A 22742-nucleotide genomic window follows, 5' to 3' on the forward strand; every position below is an offset into this window, starting at 1 on the left:
GTGTTGTGTTTTTTTCTTTTATAATATTAGTAAATTGAAAGACATATTTTAGGGCTTATAAAAAAGAGCCCTAAGAGAACATGTTTTATTTTACTGGCAAAGAAATGTAAGTGAATTATTTAAATCCCATTATAATTACCCTCCTTATGTTTCTTACCTCCTAGCATGCAAAATGCTTTCTTTCAAAATAAAAATTCAGGACAGTCTTTAAGAGAAAAGTGGTTTAAAGACAAAAAGTAGCTTTGAACAAATTCATTCTTAATAACCATGTGATGATGAAAGAGGTTCTTCTGTTAAAGTCCATTGTAAATGGCACTATTTATATATCATTGTGAATTTAGCAAGATTGCATATACAATTTTATCATGTTGAAGATAAGGATGCAAAATAATGAGACTAAGTAACTTGCAATGTCCTTTTTTGGGGGGGGGTGGGGGATAATCCTATGCATATAATATTCATATGAACAAGAAAATAAAGACAAGTAATATACATTAACTCAATCTGTTTCTGACATCAGTATCTTGGAATTACTGGAAAATTTTACAACTGGCCATAAACTGCAAGTAGTAATAACAATAAAAGATTCATACTTAAAAAAGAATCCCAATTGAAAACAAATTAGAAGGTAAGAACAGAAAGTGAACCGTGTCAATAAAATTATCAAAAAGTCACCAAACCACTCTGAAAAACAAACTGAGGGTTCTAGAGGGGAGGGGGGTGGGGGGATGGGTTAGGCTGGTGATGGGTATTAAAGAGGGCACATTCTGCGTGGAGCACTGGGTGTTATGCACAAACAATGAATCATGGAACACTATATCAAAAACTAATGATGTAATGTATGGTGATTAACATAACAATAAAAAAAAAAGTCACCAAACCTTGGTGAGGCAGCACATAATCTTGCCAGACACTGGTTATAAGAATGACTAGGAATTAGTAATATGAAGAATCCATTCCAAAACATAAGAGAAAATTACAAGCTGTTTGTTAACACTGACAGATAAGGAGTTCCCTCTTACATAATTTTGGAAATACATCCCTAAAATCAAAGTGGATATTTCTCAGTAATTAGCTTTGTAAATATCACAAAACAGTTCCAGTATTTTGTAATTAAACATTTGGAAATCCAGTAGGACTCTGACCAAATATTAGCAGGATCCCATCCAAATCTTTATGGTCTTCAAGACAAATTTCTTTTTGCTACATATTTATGGCAATTTATATAAAAATACATATCTTTTGAAAAATTGAAAAATCGAATTAAAAAACCTTTACATCTCAGATACCACATTATTATAAGAATCTAAAGCTATAGTAATATATTACTTATGCATAATATTGGAAAAAATTGCTGTCACTAGACTTGTAAAAGATGAACACTGAAAATTCCTGAGAAAAATATGAAAAATATAAATTATATCCTTTAAATCATATACACAGGTTTAGACTGCTGTCAATTACTGTACAAAGTCAAAACATCCCAGGTCCAGAGCTGATATAAAGAAACTGTCCTATAGTCACAGATTACAGCTTTGGGCAACTCTTAAAAATTGATGCTGTTTTTCACTGTGATAGGATTAAAGAATACAGAAGGCCTCAAAGAACATGTCCCACTGGTACTTATACACTGGACTATTAGATATTAATAAACACAGAATTTTCAAGTTGGTATATTTGTACATTCTCATGTCCCCTTTGGCAGTGCCCACCAAACTTTATGTTCTCCCTTCCATATCACAGAGTTGTTACCAGGAGGTAGCTGCCCGGAGACTAGCTGTCCCAGCTATCCTTATGTGAGCATATGGCTAGTTCCTGCCAGTGGAAGGTGCGAGAATTGATGCTCATCTCTTGTGGGCCAGGGGTTTTTAAGAAACTGGAGTGCTTCTCCTACTCTTACTCCTCATCTGCTAGCTGAAGGCAGAGGACTCTGAGGACCTAGGGAATGCGGAGCCATGAGCTAGGAGGAGCTGGGGTACCAAAGTCACCAGCCAAAGAAAAGAAAAGCCACTCATCAACAAGGAAGGTCTGCATTAACTGGTATGTGATCATTAAGCCACTGAAAGGTGGCGGTTTGTTACAACAGTTAGTGTCATTCTAAATCATCATCAAGCAAGAAGAGAGTATTTCAAGGTGAAGCCATGACTATTACTTCCCCTGTGAATACAACTTCTCCAAACTAAAGAGGTTGGCTTTCTAAAATACAGAAAACAAGCAATACATATATATTTTCATGCTACTTTAAATAGGTCAATAATCAAAACACTGTCAGAATATAGATTAATGAAAACTAAATTTAATTAGAAACAACTTTGCAAGACCACTGCCAGTTTCCACCTTAAATTCTCACTTATGAATACATGTGCATTAAATATAGAAGCTACTTTTGTTTGTAATGTTCAGATGTTCCACTTTTTTATCCAATAAATTTAATAAACATCTGATTAAGTACATTTTTCTTAATTACCAAATTTGAAAACTTAAAAAAACTAAAATGATTTGAAACAAAATTTCAACTAATTTTACACTTATTCTGTTATTTTTCTATTAAAGTTAAAAAGACTACACTAAAAATATAAGAATATGAATGTACATATTCTTTTATCAGAGAAGAATTGAACATTCTATTTTTTTTAAAGACTATTTATTTGAGAGAGCATGAGAGGGGGGAGGGTCAGAGGGAGAAGCAGACTCCCTGCTGAGCAGGGAGCTTGATGTGGGACTCGATCCTGAGACTCCAGGATCATGACCTGAACCAAAAGCAGCCGCCTAACCAACTGAGCCACCCAGGCACCCCAAGAACTGAACATTCTAAAGTCACAAAACTGGATGGGACTTTGAGAGGTTCCCTCCCCCACCATCTCTATAGTCTTGACATGTTCTATCCAAGTATCATTGACTCCATAATGTGTAAGTGCAAAAGCCACTTGAGAGTGGGTGTTATAAAGTTGAAACTTTCAATTATAGTGAAAAATTATGGGATAAACACCAAACGTGCCATCAACCTTTATAGTTCTCTCATCAACTCTACAATACTGACTATTTCTAGTGGTGCTATCTTGGACTTGTGAATCAATGGACTTAACTGTCTTTTAGAACCTTATTTTGAAGAAGAGAAAAAGTTATACTTATCATTCTCATATTATATATGAGGAAACTAATACCGAGAGAGGTAAAATAACTTACTTCAGGTCATAAAACTCTGTTAGTGCCTGGATCCGTACCCAAATCTGACTTTGGAGAATTTAGCCATTCTGTTAAACTCCTATCTGAGGCTCTGTTTCTGGGTGGGTTTCAACAACAATATGTATGGCGATTCCGGGATGGGGTAAATGATCACCTAAAAGGGCTCTTCAGCTTTATAAAATGAGATAATTAAAGATGTGTTGACTGAATACAGATTATATTGTCTAAAGTATATTTAAAAGCACTTGCCACAAAACTCATATTTTTATTAAGTAGGAATAAAAAGTACTAGTATGAAGCCTGCTTCCTCAGAAGTCTTACACTTTTCACATCATGAAAATGAATTCTTTTTTTCTTTTTTTTTTTTAAAGATTTTATTTATTTATTTGAGAGAGAGAGAATGAGAGATTGAGAGCACGAGAGGGAAGAGGGTCAGAGGGAGAAGCAGACTCCCTGCCGAGCAGGGAGCCCGATGTGGGACTCGATCCCGGGACTCCAGGATCATGACCTGAGCCGAAGGCAGTCGCCCAACCAACTGAGCCACCCAGGCGCCCGAAAATGAATTCTTTATATGTCTGTCTTTTTGCCCACCAGAATATTAATTTCTGGAGGGCAGAGAAGCGTCTTTACAATCTCGGTGTCAGGCTCACAGAAAATGAGGGTCAATAAATGTCTGATGCATAGATCCACCAGACTTTTCACTGGTATTATTATAATACCACATGTAAAAAATGCTCAAACATGGTAGACTAGCTTATTTACGATTGAGGACTAGACAAAACTATCTTCAGAGGCACCTGGGTGGCTCAGTCGTTGAGCGTCTGCCTTCGGCTTGGGTTGTGTCCTGGGGTCCTGGGATCGAGCCCCGCGTTGGGCTCCCTGCTCGGCGGGAAGCCTGCTTCTCCCTCTCCCACTCCCCCTGCTTGTGTTCCCTCTCTCGCTGTGTCTCTCTCTGTGTCAAACAAATAATTAAAATCTTTAAAAAAAAACTATCTTCAGATGTGATAATGCAGTAGCCTCACCCTAAGTGATTCAGAAATATGCATATAGAGACTCTACTTTATCAGGAAAGAGTTCATTTGATTTATATAGCCTAAAAGTCATCAAATAACCAGGACTACTAACCCTCTTCACCAATATTCTAATAGCCAAGTAACCTGAAAAGTTCTATTCATATATTTGGTGGTAGGTAATAACTGAACCACTATGATAATCCAAACAATTTTGACTAGAGTTTATTTGCTAAATAACCAGAGTCATATGTAAACTTACTCACATCCCAGGATTTAAGTTATAATCGTTTACACTGAACAAATACTATTGTTAGCTAAACAAATATTGTGTTAACTGGTAGCATATAAAATGCTACCAAAGACAAACTTGATGGTAAGGGATGGCTAAGAACTCGTTACCCCTCAATTCTCTCACCATTATTGAAGCGATTTTACTACCCTGGAGTTTTCAGCTTCTGAAATAACTCAGGATGCAGCCAAGGCCATGTTTCTAGGCATCCAACACCCAACAAAAGGATGAAGATTTTTCATAAAGGGGCCTGGTTAATACTAATGCTAAGTAACAAAGTTCCGGTTAGATCTAAGAAGACCCTCCAGCCCCCTCATTGTCCTAGATCATTCATTTGATATGGATGTTTAGGTAAGTGGCAGCTGGATCAGACTTGACATCAGATAAGCATTTTGTACTTTACAATGTGTTTTGATCCTGATTTCCCAATTTGCTTTTCATACAAAGCTCATAAACCTAACTTGTCTCTACAAGTTTAACAACTGAAGAAACTGAGGCTAAGGGTGTTCAAGCACCCTTGGTTCACACAGTAGCAGAACCAGGGCTTAGATGCAGACCAGGGTTACTATTCTTTCGTACAGACTATGCAGACCTGGTTTGAAATCCCAGATTGCCCATGTACTAACTAGGTTACTGTGTGTCTCTGGGAAAGTTACTTAAACTCCCAGTCTAGTTTCCTCATGTAGAAAACATGTAACACATGCCTCAGTAGTGTTAAGAGATAACACATATAAATCCTCTAGTTCCATGCCTGACACATTCTAGGTCCAAGTCATAATCATAACCCTATCCCCTCTACCTTCGACTCCCTGTATTAGTTTTCTATTGGTGAAGTAACAAATTGACACATAAAATTTAGTGGCTTTAAACAACACAAATTCACTGGCTTACAGTTCTGTAGCTCATAAGTCCAACATGGCTCTTACTGGGCTAAAATCAAGGTGTTGGCAAGGCTAATGTTCCTTTCTGGAGGCTCTAGGGGAGATTTCGTTTCCTTGCTTTCCCAGCTTAAAGGCCACCCACATTCTGTGTTTGTGGCCCCCATCTTTGAAGACAGAAACATAGCCTGTCTGTCCCTGCTTCCACTATCATATCTCTTTCTCTGACTCTTTCCTTCTGCCTCCCTCTTCCACTACTAAGGACTCATGTGATTAGAGTGGACCCACCTGGATAATCCAGCATAATCTCCCTATTTTAAGACCAGCTGATTAGCAGCCTTAATTCCATGTGCAACCTTTATGCCCCTTTACCATGTAACCTAATGTATTCAAACGTTGTGGAGATTAACATGAGGACATGTTGGTGGGGAGGAGGTCATTATTCTCCTTTCCACACTCCATCTCCCCTTAGCTGCTTCATCTACTAAAGACTAGGGCACAAGGAAAAAGGCACTAGTTTGGATTAATTCTTGCAGGTGTGCCTAAAACTTGGTAAATGTATACCAAATGTATAGGAAAATGACATACTGCACTGTAATGTAGACTACTGGATAAAGAAAAAGAAGGTGCTGGAGGATTTATGGAAAGTAGTTTTAGAAAGAAGCAACTGTTGTGAACTGAATTGTGCCCCTACCCCCTCCAATTCATATATTGAAGCCCTAACCCATAATGTGGTCTATATTGGGAAATAGGCCTTTGTGGGGAGGTAAAGTTAGATGAGGTCATGGAGGTGAGGCCCGGGGTCCAAGGGGACTGGTGTCCTCGTAAGAAGAGGAAGAGACACCAGAGGTCGATCTCTCTGTGCACACATGGACAATAGGCCATGTGAGGACACAGTGAGAAGGTAGCAGTCTGTATCCTAGGAAGAAAGGCCTCACCAGATATCCTGATGGCATCTTGACCTTGGACTTCCGGCCTCCAGAACTATGAGAAAATAAATTTCTGCTCTTTAAGCCACTCAGTCTTGGCAGTCCTAGCAGACTGATAAAGCAACCAAATTTAGAAGGGAAAGTGTTTGACAAAAAAGTCAGTATTTGTTAATTAACTTAAATAAAGGGTCCTGGAGGCAGAGACAGTTCCACATCTGGCTAAATAAAAGTATAAACCCAGAAAGGTGATGAATTTCCCAAGTACTTCTTGCAATCCCAGAGGATTTGCTTACAGTATCCCAATAAAATGCTAAAAAACATGCTTTATGCCTTAGTCACACCTGTCATTGGTTAAATGGGGATGGGGGGTGGAGAGTTTGATGCTGGCTGTCTAGATCTGGATGTTTTATTCATTTCAGTGGGCTTTGCCATTCTGAATGACCTAAGCCAGCTGGCTGGCCTTTCGTTTAAATGACAGTTGCTCTTATAGCACTCTACAGTACTTATAGCACTGCTACACCCCTTCGTAGGTATTTATAGAACATCCAGAGCTAGCTGTCTCAGGCTCCTGAGCAATGCAACCTCTCGGCTCCTGTCATAGGGCTTCTGACTGGCCAGCGAGTGGCGTTAAGTGCAAGTTTTGGCTAGTGGTTTCTATTTGCAGCTGTGCAAATGTTGTCATTTACGGCCCCTCCATTGTCTGATAGCAGTACTATAAAATAAAGGGAGGGAGGGAGGACTAGCCTCTGTTCAACGCTCACCATGTGCCAGGTATTTTGCCAGGGACTTACCCCCTCCCCCCTTATTTTATTCATTTCTCAAAACAAGCCTAGGAGATATAAACTACTATCCTTTTTTGAATGAGAAAAGGGGGAACAGACAATTGAACACAATAACAATTATACCAAGGTCACACTCATAAGTGGTGCATAAATACTAGAACCCAGGTCTGTCTGACATTACAGTCCGTATTTTTTTTCTCACCAATTGCTTCCCCAAATGGATTTGATAAATATTTATTTAGTCCCTATACACCCCAGGCACTGTACTAGTTACTGGATATTCTAAGCCAGCCGTCACCTGGATGGCTACATCCAAACCAGTGTTTCAATACAATTTATTCATACATAACTAAGAAGTGTTTGGGGACAAAATATTTCCTCCTTCAAGCCATATTTTGATTTCTTCATTACAGTCTCATTAAGAATGAAATGTTCAGGATTCTCATGCACGTAGAGGATGGTGAGGAGCTAACATGCACTCTCCTTATCTATGCCAAGTTAGGTGCATAGAAATTGCCCTAAGGCCTCATCAAGTGAGCCTTAGACTTAGAGTCATCTGTGAATAGATATTTCTTAACTCACCCAAAATGAATCAAAGCAGCCAAATTAATGAGGTCTTCAGAAGGCAGGCTCCTGACAGTATCCACTAAAGAAGAGCTAAACTAATCTGCCAAGTATTTAGGAAAAGTCAAAAGCAGCAGCTTATTATTTCCAATCCAGAAACCATCCGTTCCAATCACCCTCCCCTCCAATCTCCCTAATTTGTAATTACATTAGAATTACCCAGCATAGGCTATACTTGTAAAATAAAGTTAGGGGGCAAGAAAACATAACCTCTGATTTTTCTCTTTTGTGTTTTCTATTTTATAAATGAGAGGACACAATGTAACTTAAGCCTTTAATTAATCCAGTAGGCTGACAATGGCAAAGTCTTACTCAAATATAGGCTGTGATCCCCATTCTTTCCTACCTGGGAACAACCTAATAGGATGTCCCACCTCAAGTCAAGGAAGACAATCATTTAGGGTCATTAATTTCTCTGACTGGAGAGAAATGAAGAAAGCCATGCCTACCAGAAATCATTAATCTTTTAGAGTCGTTAAGGCAAAGCTTTTAAATACTATCTTATAAGAACTTCTGTGGGTGGCTTGTCATTGTTTATTTCATTATTTCAGCCTACTCTTTGTATTATTACTGCTCATCCTGGCAGAGTTTCTGCATTAGCAAAATGTTCTAGAGGACCAAAGATTGCAAAGATGTGGCACGTGTCCCCTACGCTTCTTCCCCTCTGCAACCACAGCAGACACCTAACTGATCAGACATCACTGAGGATGAACACAGCTTAGAATATTTCCCCAAACCATGCTTGAGACAGTGAGTTGAAATCTATTTGCCTTCCCTGCTCTAGACCAACACTTTTGTCTTATTCAGAAATTACTGACTTCCTAGGTTCTACTGATAGGCATTTTAATGTTGTAAGTATACTTCTTCCTATGTAATGGATGAAGTTTTTATAACATGAGGAGAGATCTCACATGGAAGGTGTATCAACACAAATGATCACGTGGAGAATTATTAAAGTAACTTTTAAAAACAAAGATTATGCCTACTGGAAAACTCACTAATCACTATACATAGTATCATTCCATGTCTGAAGCGAGTGTCTAATACTGAGATATCTGTATTACTTATGCAGATGTATACACATATATATAACATACATATATACACATGTAAACATATATGTTTATATATAATACATACAAGCTATGTGTGTGTGTGTGTGTGTGTGTGTGTGTATATATACACATACAATATATGTTTTACATATATTGTGAAATAGCACTGTGGTAGGCATCCTTTAAGCCAGGTCCCAGTGATCCTCCCCTTTTGGCACACTTCTACACTGTACCAGGGTTGGTCTCTGTGACCAACAGCATATGGCAGGAGTGATGGTATATCACTCACTTTTAAGATTGGTTATAAAGACATTGTAGCTTTTGTCTTCATATTTCTCTTGCTCTCACTCTTTCTCTTGTCTCTTGTTTTGGGGGAAGCCCGCTTTCTTGTTGTGTGCAGTCCTATGGAGAAAGGTCCACGTTTTGGTGAGGAACTGAAGCCTCCTGCCAACAGCCAGACGTGTGAGCTTGGAAAAAATAGACCAGCCCCACTAAGGCACTCTTCAATCCCTAGCCTTGGCTAATAGCTTGATCATAACTTCATGAGAAACCTAGAGAGAAAGATCCAGAATGATCCAGTAAAACCACACCTGGATTCTTGACCCTCTGAAACTGGGTGAGAAAACGTTTACTGTTTTAAGCTGCAAAATTTGGGAGAAATTTATCATGCGGCAATAGAATTAACAATTACGATCATCAATCACAGTGAATCTGAATTTTTCAATAGAAAAAGAAAAAACACAATGAAAGCAAAGTAGCAATAATGTCTAATTTGTAAAAATTAAGTTTTACTATTAAACATAACTCTCAATAATTTTATTAAATTTTATAACACATTTTAAAGTGGAATCATATCAAAGGACTACTATAAATCTATAATAGTATACAACTTTCAAAGGGAAGAAACTGGGTGGGAAAATGGTTAAGTTAATCAGATAATTTCGTCATAGTCCCATCAAGATAACTGACATTTGTCATTAAATTTATTTATTTATTTTTTAATTGTTATTTTTAAAGATTTTATTTATTTATTTATTTGACAGAGACAGACACAGCGAGAGAGGGAACACAAACAGGGGGAGTGGGAAGGAGAAGGAGGCTTCCCGAGGAGCAGGGAGCCTGATGTGGGACTCGATCCCAGGACCCTGAGATCATGACCTGAGCCGAAGGCAGACGCTTAATGACTGAGCCACCCAGGTGCCCCTTGTTAAATTTAAGAATGCTGCAACTCTCTAAGGGAAAAAATATGAAAGTTTTCCTTTGAATGCATTGGTATGTGCATATATATATATATATATATATATATATATATATAGCGAGTGAGGCAAGCCCTGCCTATATGCATATTACATACACATATTGATACACATACACACATATATATACAGACACACGTTTGTTAGTTCTGTGAAATGCTGGCTCCAGCAATGCCAACATTTTGATTACATTTGTTTATACCAGGTAAAATGCTTTCTTCTCTTGCATCAGAACTTAAGTAGATGACTACGAAGTATTATTAGGTGTGCAATGGACATGTGCAGGAATAGTCAATGAGGACTATATTCATCTGGGCATTCTTGGGACAGCACTGACAGTTATTCCTTTGCCTGAGGCTTGGCTTCCATCAGATGGAACCATTCAATTTCCGGGAAGACAGTGACAGGTGTCAATTTCAGGGAAGAGATTATATGTATACAGACTATTATCTCCTCCGGTGTTCTGGAAGGGCAATTTCAACCTGTTCTTTTTAAGTAAAGGTAAGAAAGGCAATGACATGAGTTCATTACTTGCTATTTCCTGCCTCCAAAGTACATTTACCTGGTAAATGAACTACTCCTACCTCAAAAGCTAAGGTTATCCAGGCTCAAAATTTCAGCTGGGGTAAATGGGAGGATGAAGATGAAAAAATAAGACAAAAAAGCTACATAGTTCCAAGAAGGACACACAATGGATGCTTGTGTATGCAGCCATTACAAATGTGGCAACATCACCTATCTGAACCTAGCAGCTAAGAGCCAGCAACTAACCCTCACCAGAATGTTAAGAGTGAGGGGAGGGAGTGAGGACGGCTAAACTTGGCTGGAAGTGTGTACTTTGGGTCAGGAGCTATGATAGGTTTTTCACATACACAAGCTCATTCATTCTGGACAAGAACCCTACGGACTGCTAATCTTCTTTCCATTCTGTAAATATGGAGAATTAAAGCTCAGAGAGCTTAAGTAAACATGCCCGAGGTCGTTCAGCTATCCTGTGGAGACACCCGCATTTGGACCCAAGTTTTTCCAAATCCAAAGCTCAGGCTCTTCTTTCCCCTCTATCAGATGGGGAATATCAGCTCCACCTGCACCAGAACTCCTGAACTTGACTCACACAAGCCCCTGCAGGCCCACACCCAAGAGCTATTTACAAGCAATTCAAATTAATTTGATGATCTGGCGTCCTGTCCTCAGTTGAGAAACTCCTGGGGAAGAGGGTAAGGTGTGTAAAAGACAAAAAAGGAGAATCGGGGTAAGGAGATGGCCAGGCACACCGGGAGCCGCAACAGATGACAGCTGGCTCCCCTTCTAGTTTATGGCGCTTACCCTCCCCCTGCAGAACTCACTGTATTATGCATAAGACTGACATTCATGAAGATTTTGTTCAGTAGCCTCATTGTAAGAAGGCAGGGAAGTATGCAACACTTATTAAGTAAAACTTTGATCAAGAATGGTCAAGCTAAGGGCGCCTGGGTGGCTCAGTCGGTTAAGCGACTGCCTTCGGCTCAGGTCATGATCCTGGAGTCCTGGGATCGAGTCCCGCATCGGGCTCCCTGCTCGGCGGGGAGTCGGCTTCTCCCTCTGACCCTCTTCCCTCTCGTGCTCTCTATCTCTCATTCTCTCTCTCTCAAATAAATAAATAAAATCTTAAAAAAAAAAGAAGAGTCAAGCTAAAATAAATGCTGGCGCTTGAATGGGGTTAACTTCTAGCAGAAAAAACCTAACTCAGGCAAGCAGCCCGTTCCTCCACAAGGCTGAGTAAAGGAAGCACTGGTACAGTATTAGCTTTTCTTATCTTTACTATTTGGCCTTTCTAATCTCCAGGAGATAACTAAGTATTCTTAGAACTAAGTTTCTATTCTGCTACTTAAAAATGGATAAAGTAAGGAGCTCTCCCTAAATCAAGATTTGTTTACAATATTTTTCTTGTCACATGGAAACATACTACATTAAAATAAGGAGGTGTAGGTGGTAAAGCATGGGTGTGTGTGTGTGTGTGTGTGTGTGTGTGTGTGTGTGTGTTTGGGGGCTGGCTTTACTTACTTTGGCTCTGCAATTTTACTACTGCATGGCTTTGACCAAGTTAGCCTCTTTTCCACATAGTTTCTCCAACTGTAATGGTGATACAATGATATCCACCATTGTCCTTTGGGGAACAAATCTATCTTATCATCTCTTTTCTGCTTTCTTTATAAGTCAAGGTTAAGGTCAAGGAAGAGAATTGATGGGCTTCAAAAGACAGGTTTAAGGAATATATTTAGGTTTAGGTTTAAGGGATATATTTTTTATGCTGGAGTAGACTACATAAACGTAGTGTCTCTTTCTGTTCCTTCCACAGGACTATGAGTTAGACCTCAGGGTAAATGATTTGTTTACTCTTTTTCTCTTCTTCCCTCTCCTTGGATGCTATTCTTCCTTGTAGGAGGAGCCCAGCCCAAGATTGTTGTTCTGGTCTGCTAGACAGAGCTGTTTAAGCCAGCTGGGTACCGGGCAATGGGAAACACTCACCCTTTGGCTGGCCATCTCTTGCTCCCTCCTTGTCTTTGGTGATCTGTGATTGTGCCTTTGGTGTCCTTTCCTCACATGGCACTAGTTAGGTGATGACACTCAGCTTTGGATTAGGAGATACTGACAGCCGACTGAGGCTAAGGAGTCCCCACAGGGTCTAGACTCATTTACTGATGTTTTTCAAAGGCCTTTGAACTAGAACCCCAGTAAATAATTGAACGCTACTTTGCCTTCCTTTGATCAGGCTTTTCTTTTGGGGGCTTTCTAGGAGACAGGCATGGCTGAAGGCAGGATGCAGCTCACCACCATCATAATACCACTCTAATAAGAGCCAAGTGGTGTCCATTTTCCACACTATTAGGAGAATTAAGTGATACAATGCATAGAAAAGTACACCTAACATATGCCTGGTTACCCAGCATCAGGTTGTGCCCAATAAATGCTCATTCTCAGGGCACCTGAGTGGCTCAGTCAGTTAAGGGTCTGACTCTTGATTTTGGCTTAGGTCATGAACTTGGGGTTGTGAGATTGAGCCCTACATCAGGCTCTGCACTCAGCATGGAGTTTGCTTGAGATTCTTTCCCTTCGCCCCTCCCCCTGCTCACGTGTGCTCTCTCTCTCTCTCTCTCAAAACAATAAATCTTTAAAAAAAATTAAATGCTCATTTTCCTCCCCCTACATCTTTTCCCTTAATCATTACAAAGTTAATATGAGAAAAAAACCCAATGAAAACGTGAATGTGGTTTTTCTTTTTCCTGCCAAGTCTACAGTACCCTGATTCAAATCTTCCAGAAACTCAGCATAGTAAACCCAGCATATCAGGGCCCAACTCTCCTTCCAGAAGAGACATGATTCTGAAAGTGAACAGTATGGTGCTAAATGTAATCCCTGCATGGGATTCCTGGGTTCTCTATTCCAAAAGTTCCTTTCTCCATACACTATAAACTACGCCTTTGCTTTATTACTTTTTGCTAGAGACCACAAGAAGAAAATACATCACAAAAACACATTGCCAGGTTTATCGCTAGTTTTTTTTCCCTCAAATCTTTTTAAATAAGAAGCTTTTGAATCTTCACTGTTTTCAATGGTCACATGATTTTTCATGTTCCCCCCCCACCATTATGGGCTTCTCCATACTGTAAATTAATGATGACTACTGGGCATCTACTATGTTCAAAGTTCTATGCTAGGAACTTAACATTTAACAACTCTATGAAGTAGGCAATACTTCCCTTACTTTATGATGAGAAAACTGAGGTGAAGAGGGTATAGGAACCCGTGTGAAGTGACAGAGCTTGGGAATCCAGAATTTGGATATTGCTTTGGAAAATATTTATACAACTGAAAGGACATCAAGGACATATTTCCCCTTTCCTCTCCAAATGTATAACAAGAATACATTGCTAGAAAGGACAATAAAGGGAGTCTTTTAGGTCTCAAGAGTCTTTGGGATTCCTATTTGTGTTCTCATAATGTCAATTCTGACATGAAAGGAGCTGCCCAGAATAGAGTAGAAGTAGATCAGTCTGCTTTGTCCAGGATAAAACTAACCAGTTCAGTAGACAGAATATGTATTGCTATTGAAGCTTTCAAAGACATGTCTCTATCATTGGCAGTCCAGTATAGTAGAATCCTGGAGTCAAAAGACTTTGATTCTCTTCTGATTTGGTAATTTAGTAGCTGTGGATTTTTGGGCAACTGCTGCAAGCTCTTATGTTCTTCATCCATAAAACAGTGAAAATAAGGCATATATACCTCAAAATGTGTTCTGAGAATCCACTTAGACAGGGTTTGTTCATATTATGCCTCGTTTATGTTGTTAGTTATTTATTATTTTTCCTACTATTATATAAATTCCATGACATCAGAGAACTAGTCTGTATATTTTACTACTGAATCCCCAAGGCATGGTACATTGCCTGGCACACAGCAAATGCTCAAAATATATTTGCAGAATGAATGAACTATGTATACTGTAAAGCACTAAAAATGCTGATTATTATTAGTATTATTGTATTAAGTATGAAGAAGTGTTAAGACATACAAATCGATTTTTTCATTAGATATTAACTTCTCATAAGTATTAATACTTTTAGTCAGAAGTGAATTCAGGCAGCCAACATTTAAGTTCAAATTATGATCTTGTTCCAACTTTTTGCTGTTTCCCTTGAAATAATTACTAGTTTTTCACCCCCTAAACGATATCTGATATTAGCATTTAAATCACATGAAATGAAAATGGTGAGGCTTCATTTCTTGTTACTAATTTTTGTAACCTCCAAGAGGGTTTCTTAGTTTTGCTGATTATTCTGCAACTTCCAGGTTCTCTCCAGATGTGAAGGAAATTGCTTACTTGGTTGAGATGCTTGTACTTACTTGATGAAGTACTTGATTCCATCTGCTGTGTAAGCTTCCTCCCACCCATAAGGTAGATCTAGAGTGAAGAGAAACCAAAAATACATTTAATAAGATGATAAAGATAACTTTATTTCCTGGATGCAAACTTCCCACATCTTTACAATTATTTGAGTACATTTCTTGTACAAAATAATTTTCTCGAAAGGAGGAATTAGAACAATTCAGATGAGCTTTCAGACTCAGCATCTTTAGAACACAATAAATAAGTCCCAAACAGTTAACAATCTGCTTTAGTTGCATTAACTGGATTATGAGTTGTCATTTACATGGGGTGAGCATTTTTGTCAGCAGGATTCAAGCAAAAATTTTTGGTGCAGGGGATGGTTTTTCCTGAAGGCAGAAGGATGGACAAGATGGCCCCTGCTTGTCTATTCTGGCTCAAAGTTTCCTTAATTGGCTCCCTTACATTCCTTCACTCAGCTCTGCAGGGAACAGGTGCTTCAATGCCAGATCAGCAGGGGCTTGAAAGTAGCTTCTGGACAAGACCAAATTCCTTGTGAAGTCTGAAAGTTTAGCAAAGTGATTTACAATGGATTGTGGTATTTTATTTTGTTAATTTAAGAATTTTGTGCACTAAACATAAATGGCCAAACAATTTGCTAAACTTAGCTTTCATTTTTTTTTTAAAGATTTTATTCATTCATTCATGAGAGACAGAGACAGAGAGAGAGAGGCAGAGGGAGAAGCAGGCTCCCAAGGAGCAGGGAGCCTGATGCGGGACTCGATCCCAGGACCCTGGGATCATGACCTGAGCCGAAGGCAGACGCTTAACCATCTGAGCCACCCAGGCGCCCCTTAGCTTTCATTTCTGTAATGGGTTTGAGAGTAGTTAGTGAACTATAAAGAAATGCAGATTGAAGTAAGCAAGAAATTATTTGGCCATATTTCTGTAAATGAGTACATTTGTGTCCTCATATCAAGAGAACAGGCCCATGTTGAGTAGCCACATTCTTTTATATTGCAGCTATGGATGGTACCCCTCTAGAATACAATGGTTTCTATCCTTCTGCTATATCCCTGCATGCTGCTGAGGATTTTAATTGACCTTTTGGATCAGTCCTTTGATCCTGGCTTATCATGGCTCCATTGATGGGTATAATATACATTAATGCACAAAAGAACAGACTCCATGGCTCAGGTAGTCTACTTCTTTGGAAGGTAACTGAGCTACCACAATAGACCACTGACTTCCATTCCCCTAAGTCTCAGCATGAGGCAGAGCAAAAATGCACAAATAGTAACTATTTGAATGAAATAAAACCTTACTTTGTCACCATTCACTTCTTGAAGAATATTCTTTGAGAACAGTTCTGAAAATGTTGTTTTTATAATTAAGAAAGGCTTTATTTTAGATTTATTTCCAGTCCATTAACACAAGTTGTATAACATAAGACCTTTGCTAAACATTCTGTAACTGTTTCCTTTGCCGATGAACACAGGCCGTCTAGGAATTTCTTTGCTCTCTTAGTGAATAAATGTTCCTATTTTAGGTAGAAAAATGAGCATTTCTGGGAAGTCAGCATAAGCAAATGACTGGCTTCTTACAAGCCCCTGAAGTGACCACCATGTCCATCTCTTTCGGCAGCACGTGCTCAGCAGGATGGGCCATGGTTGCCTGCTGCTGCACCAGTTCGAGGGGACTTATTTTCTTTTTTCACACTTTCTGCGTTTTTGTTACAGATCATTTTATTTATCACTGACAACCACCTTGCCTGCAGGGGAGAATGTCATGACTGTACAGAAGAATCTTGCTTTCATGATAAAAATGCTCAGAAATCCCAGAATGTCCGGTCAATAAGGCAAAGGACAGCTAAAAGTTAGGCAGAAAGTCATTCTAATGGGACTAAGGTTTTTGTTCAAATGATTTGTTTGTCCAACCACTATAGCTATACTTTTAGATTTTAAGTCACAGATTTTCTTTTCATGAAAAGGAGAAAAAAATATACACTTCAGTATCTTTTAATCCACCGTGTCATTTAAAAATTGACATTGATATTGGAGTACCACACATTCTCTATGCCATCAGAATAGAATTCCTGCCCTTTCTTTTTCTTTTTAAAGATTTTATTTATTTGTCAGAGAGAGAGAGAGAGAGAGAGACAGTGAGCGAGCAGGGGGAGCAGCAGGCAGAGGGAGAAGAAGGGAGCCTGATGTGGGGCTCGATCCCAGGGCCCTGGGATCATGACCTGAGCTGAAGGCAGACGCTTAACCAACTGAGCCGCCCAGGAGTCCCCTGATTATTTTCTTACAATCCATTAAACAAGGACTATAACTTCACAACAGACTTATTAAAGGTACTAATCCATATCCATTTTAGTCAATATGGTTAATGAAGGACTCTAGCCATAAAGATGATTCTTTTGGGTTAAATAATATGTACAGCTTATTTTAGGATAAATTCTCTGTTCTGAAAAAATAAGCATTTCTTTTTAGAAGACTGAATGGTTTCTTCTTTTTCATGCAGCCACTATTATCTGAAAAACAGAACTGGAGGCTAAATTGATAGTAATAATCTCTCAGTGATAGTTCAGTACTAGAAAACACAATCACTGTCCAATTATAAACTGAAAAACACAATACTGATAAACCAAGTAGCTTACTTTATACAAAAAGAGCACTTTTGTTTTCCATAAGCTTGTATGCTTACGATAGACTCAGCTTTCCATTAGGAGATGATTTCATTTCTTCATAATAAGTGATTTGGGCAAAATTATAACAAAATCTAAATACTTTTCAATAATCATTGTTATTCCAAGGCATTAAATTTTTTCTCCATTCCTCATTTGCTTTATTCTTGTAAATATATAGTTTCTATTTTTCCTTTTCATTTCATATCTGTCTTAAAACTATTATGACAACTATAATCACTTGAAATTGTTTCTGATTGGAAGTGTTTGTCTATAGACTCTCACATAACATTCTTTCCATCAGAGATCATCTGTTTCCAATCAACCACTTCATGGGGATGACTCCAAAATCTTCATGAGTATCTTGCCAAAGTAAGAGTATTATACATATTTAGCTGTCACCTAAAACTCAACATATCCAAAACTAAACTCATCATGTTTTTGTACAAACTACTTTCCTTCCAGTTTTCCAGTCTATTTAGGTAATGAGATTTTCTTTGTCGTATTTGGCCCATTCATCAAATATGTATTGATCATTTATTATGTGTTCAGGATTTTGCTTTGTGTTCAATATGCAATGATGAACAAATAAAGATGGACCTTGGTCTATGGAGCCTTAAAACATAACCATAAATAAAGACAGTGTTAAAAATAGAAATAAGTACAACGATAGAAAAGTGTTGAATACTGTGAAAGAGTAACTTACAGCACAGCAAGGACTAAATCCCGAAACACACAAAGAACTACAAATCAGTAAGAACAAGGCCAGTGACAAACAGGAGTCTGGGGAACATGCTGAACATTCAGGACACAGGAAAGACAAATGCACTTAAACATGTGAAAATATGCTTAACTTCACTCTTAATGAGACAAATACAAATTAAACTATTATGAGATGCCATGTATGTCATGTTAGCAAAGATTAAAAAGTTGTTTAATAAGACACTATTGAGAGTGTGAAGAGACAGTCGTTCCCATACTGATGGGAGTATAAATTTTTCCCATATTTATGGGAACTTGTTAATATCTACATAAAATCTTAAATGTTATTAATACCAGCTGACATTTCTTGAGTGGTTATGTGGTAGACACTGTTCCAAGTACTACACATGTACCAACTCTGTTAGGCCTCACGGCAATTAAAAGGTACTGCAATCATCCCCATTTTACAAACGAGGGAACTGAGGCACAGAAAGGTGAAATCATTTGCCCACGTTACACGGCTGGCAGGTGGCAAAGCCCAGACTCTTTTTTTTTAAATTTTAATTTTATACTGTTATGTTAATCACCATACATTACATCATTAGTTTTTGATGTAGTGTTCCATGATTCATTGTTTGTGCGTAACACCCAGTGCTCCACGCAGAACGTGCCCTCTTTAATGCCCATCACCAGGCTAACCCATCCCCCACCCCCCTTCCCCTCTAGAGCCCTCAGTTTGTTTTCAGAGTCCATCGTCTCTCATGGTTCGTCTCCCCCTCCGACTTACTCCCCTTCATTCTTCCCCTCCTGCTATCTTCTTCTTTTTTTTTCTTAACATACATTGCATTATTTGTTTCAGAGGTATAGATCTGTGATTCAACAGTCTTGCACAATTCACAGCGCTCACCATAGCACATACCCTCCCCAATGTCTATCACCCAACCCACCCCATCCCTCCCCCCCCCCACCACTCCAGCAACCCTCAGTTTGTTTCCTGAGGTTAAAAATTCCTCATATCAGTGAGGTCATATGATACGTGTCTTTCTCTGATTGACTTATTTTACTCAGCATAACACCCTCCAGTTCCATCCATGTCGTTGCAAATCAAAGCCCAGACTCTTAAGCACTATCCTCACTGTCTCCATGTACCATTTAATCCAGCAATTCTTCTAGGAATTTAGCCCACAGATATGTTTTCTGTACAAGATTATTAACAGTTAAAAAAAAAAAGGATTGGCAATAATCTAAATAACCACCAATGGGGACTGACTGAAAACAACGTATCCAGATAATGGGATGTTGTCCAGCTGTGAAAAAGAATGAGGAAGTAATTTATGTACTAATTTGAATAGGGGGTATGGGATAAAGGATCTCTGGAGGAACTGCAGTTAAGGAGGTATGGACATGGGGAAGAACACTCTAGGCTGAGCGAACAGCACGTGCAAAGGCTCTTTGGGGATGGGAAAAACTTGGCACATTTGAGGAACTGAGAGATTACTGTTGCTGGAGCATAGTGAATGAAGGAGGGGAGAATGACACAAGATTTGGCTGGACAGATAAGCAAATATGACTGTGCAGGGTTTTGCGGGGCATGTTAAAATCGTTTGAAAGTTTCTTAAAAAAGAAGGAGATCTGCTTCTCATTAAGATGAGGAAAACTGCAAAGAATTTTGCTCCCACCATATGTAGGGAAAAGCTGTACAACCTAAAAAATATAATAATTTTTTTTGAGTCCCTCAGAGACTGAGGTTCTCACCTGAGCTGACCCTGAGGTGAACTGAATTCCAAAGGGTGATGAGCAACTCCAAGAAAAGATGGGGCACATGAACTCTTCTCTCTTGGCAGAGTGCCATAAAAGTGGGTAAGAAGAAAACATCTAAAATTATAACAAATTTGTAAGGTCTGATTATGGGCTAGCATGATAGTTTTTAGTGTTCCTGGGAGCTCCCTGCCCTCCCCAAGGAGAATCTGCTCTCCCTAAACAGCTCCTTGCTGACGAGAAAGATTGGGAGTGGGCAGGAGACCTGAGAGAGCCCCCCAGGTGGTGCAAGCTCATGCAAAACCTGCAAAGTTTTGAGGGAGGAGCAGGTGTACCACCCATGTTCTGGGCCCTGCATGAGTACAAGATGGTGGTCAACTGCTATAAGGGACAAGCATAAAACTGCAGAGCCCTCAACCCTCTCTGATACGAAGGAATAGCGGCCTATGGCTGGGGAAAAGCAAGAGACATGCCCTACCCTGGACAGGACACTGACTGACATGAAGTAAAAGTCATCTGTTCCTGGGGGACAGAAATAGTCACACCCCCAATCTCTGCCCAAACTCCAGGAAAATCTTGTTTGTCCTGGTGGGGGGCAGGGAGCCACAGGAAACCTGATGTCTTCTTCATCTTGCATCAACACTAAGTCACTGGAGGGGCAAGGGCAGGAAACCTTTCAAATCCAGACTCCTACACTGATACAAAGCAGAGTCTGATTTCCACAAGGAGAGGGGCAGGAAACCCACTTGAGCACTAAGTAGGAAGTAGGGTTGTCTGCCACTGGGTAGAGCAGGAAGGCTGAGAAAGTCCTTACCCTGTGACTTGGGCACAGGGCCTGCTAAACCAGAGACTGGAGTAGGAAAACCAAGAGCCTCTCCCCAACCCTTACTCCGCACATCCACCTCTAACCTTGCACCAAGCAAAAAGCAAGAGCCATCTATGATTGGGGAGGGAAAGGGAGCAACATTAAACATCCACATCCACTGTGATGTGTGTAGAGCCTGCTGCCTCCCAGCTGAGGATGGAGCAGTAACACTGAGGAAAAACCCTACAGCATTCTGGACCTTACATAACCACAAGGGAATGGCAGACAACCACTGGACGACTCTAAACTCATTGTAATTCTAGAACCAAAATGTAAACCCAGCTTGCCTACAAATGAGACTGAATGCCTCCCCCTCCCCCACTACCACCACCTGCCATGCTAACGGCCTGACAGAAATGAGACATGCCCACTTCTGGGCTTAAATAATATTTATCCCAGTGTCTGTGGCTTTGTACATTCAATGTCTGACATTGAATCAAAATTATGAGACACAAAGGAAAACAGAAGAGAAAAAAATAGAGATCATTGTCAAAAGATAAAACTACCAACAGAACCAGATCCAGGGATAGATAAAATACTGGACCTTAAAATAATTATGATTATACAGTAAAAGATCTAGTGCAATCGAGTGAATTATGCAATTCTATAGCAATGCCCATTACTTATGTATATTGTGCAGAAGGTGGATGATTGAGCTTGTGGAGGCCCGGAGTCTTGTGAAATAGCGTGACGGAAGGACAGAGGGCCAAGTGCATTGAAGGGATTTGTAAGAGTGACTGAAATAATGGGCCCCAGACTATACACTTAATGAGAAGACACGTAAAAACTACAGTGGAGGCTGAAGGATAGAGAAAATAGGTGGGAGGTCTGACTGAGGACCACAGAGCATATTATGAGCTGGGAAAGTGGGAGGTTTGAGAGGGAGAGCAGGGAGTTTGAACCACTATCTGCCGATGCCAAGGTTCTTGGTGAAAGTGGAGGAGCCCAATGAAGTGGGAAACAACGGGCAGCGGACAAAAGAATGGAAGAGTAAAGGTGGTGGTTCACACGGACGACAATGGCAGGAACTGCGATGGAGAGAAAACTGAGAATTCTGAGAATAAAATGAAGACAATACCATCAATCTCAGAACTCAAAGAGAGCCAAATTTACCTGAAAAACACTTGACAGTGTAACTCTTATAAAAGTTCAAATACATCTTACTTCTAGGATCTGTTATCTTGAGAGGAGAGGGTGAGGGAAGGGGATGAGGGAGGGGAAGGGAAAATAGAGCAGGTGAAAGAGAGGGAGAGAGGTTTCTAACTCACAGTAAGGTTTCCCTAAAGAATATCACAATCATCACATAGTGGAATTTTCACTTGATTTGCGGTCAGAAAATCCAAATCTGTATGTAATGTTCTTCAATTACACGTCGAATAACCATGGAAAAGTAATAATCTTGTGGAGTCTCAACTTTCTCATCTACAGTGTACAGTAGTGATTAATAGCCATTGTCTCGCCTAGGGGTTATCATGAGGCTCTCATTAGATAATATAAACTAAACAATGATAGACAAAGGAGACCATTATTAGTCATAGTAATGAAAATAACAGCTCATTCTTCAGAGCGATGGTTCTAGAGATATAGAGAGTAATGGATGCTTAGTATAAAAAATAAGTACTTAAATTATCCACAGGGGAAATTTCTATTAAGGTGTCGGTATGTATTTTTTTACAATCCCCTTCTTAATACAGGAAATGATATGGTCTCTATTTCACTCATGAAAACATCTTTTGAGTGGTGTGATGGTAAATATTTGACAACCACCTCTTGCGGGGGCTGGGGGGAGCTCTTGTTTGTAGCATTTGCTGATGTCCGTAGTGTAATTACTCCTACCATGACTGATTTCAAG

At 39.4% G+C, this 22742-nt stretch overlaps 1 protein-coding gene across 3 annotated transcripts in view; it reads right to left on the bottom strand.

Annotated features, from left to right (window-relative positions):
- Positions 1-22742, bottom strand: part of STXBP4 (syntaxin binding protein 4) — a 226608-nt gene that overhangs the window by 49722 nt on the left and 154144 nt on the right. For all 3 annotated transcript variants that reach the window (XM_073883697.1, XM_073883698.1, XM_025859411.2), the window contains one exon: positions 14897-14954. In XM_073883697.1, coding sequence (XP_073739798.1) covers positions 14897-14954 — 58 coding nt within the window. The remainder of the gene's footprint in view (positions 1-14896; positions 14955-22742) is intronic.

The sequence above is a fragment of the Callorhinus ursinus genome, unplaced genomic scaffold (genome assembly GCF_003265705.2).
Source record: "Callorhinus ursinus isolate GAN/ISIS: 27379988/994484 unplaced genomic scaffold, GSC_fseal_2.0 scaffold52, whole genome shotgun sequence".
NCBI lineage: Eukaryota > Metazoa > Chordata > Mammalia > Carnivora > Otariidae > Callorhinus > Callorhinus ursinus.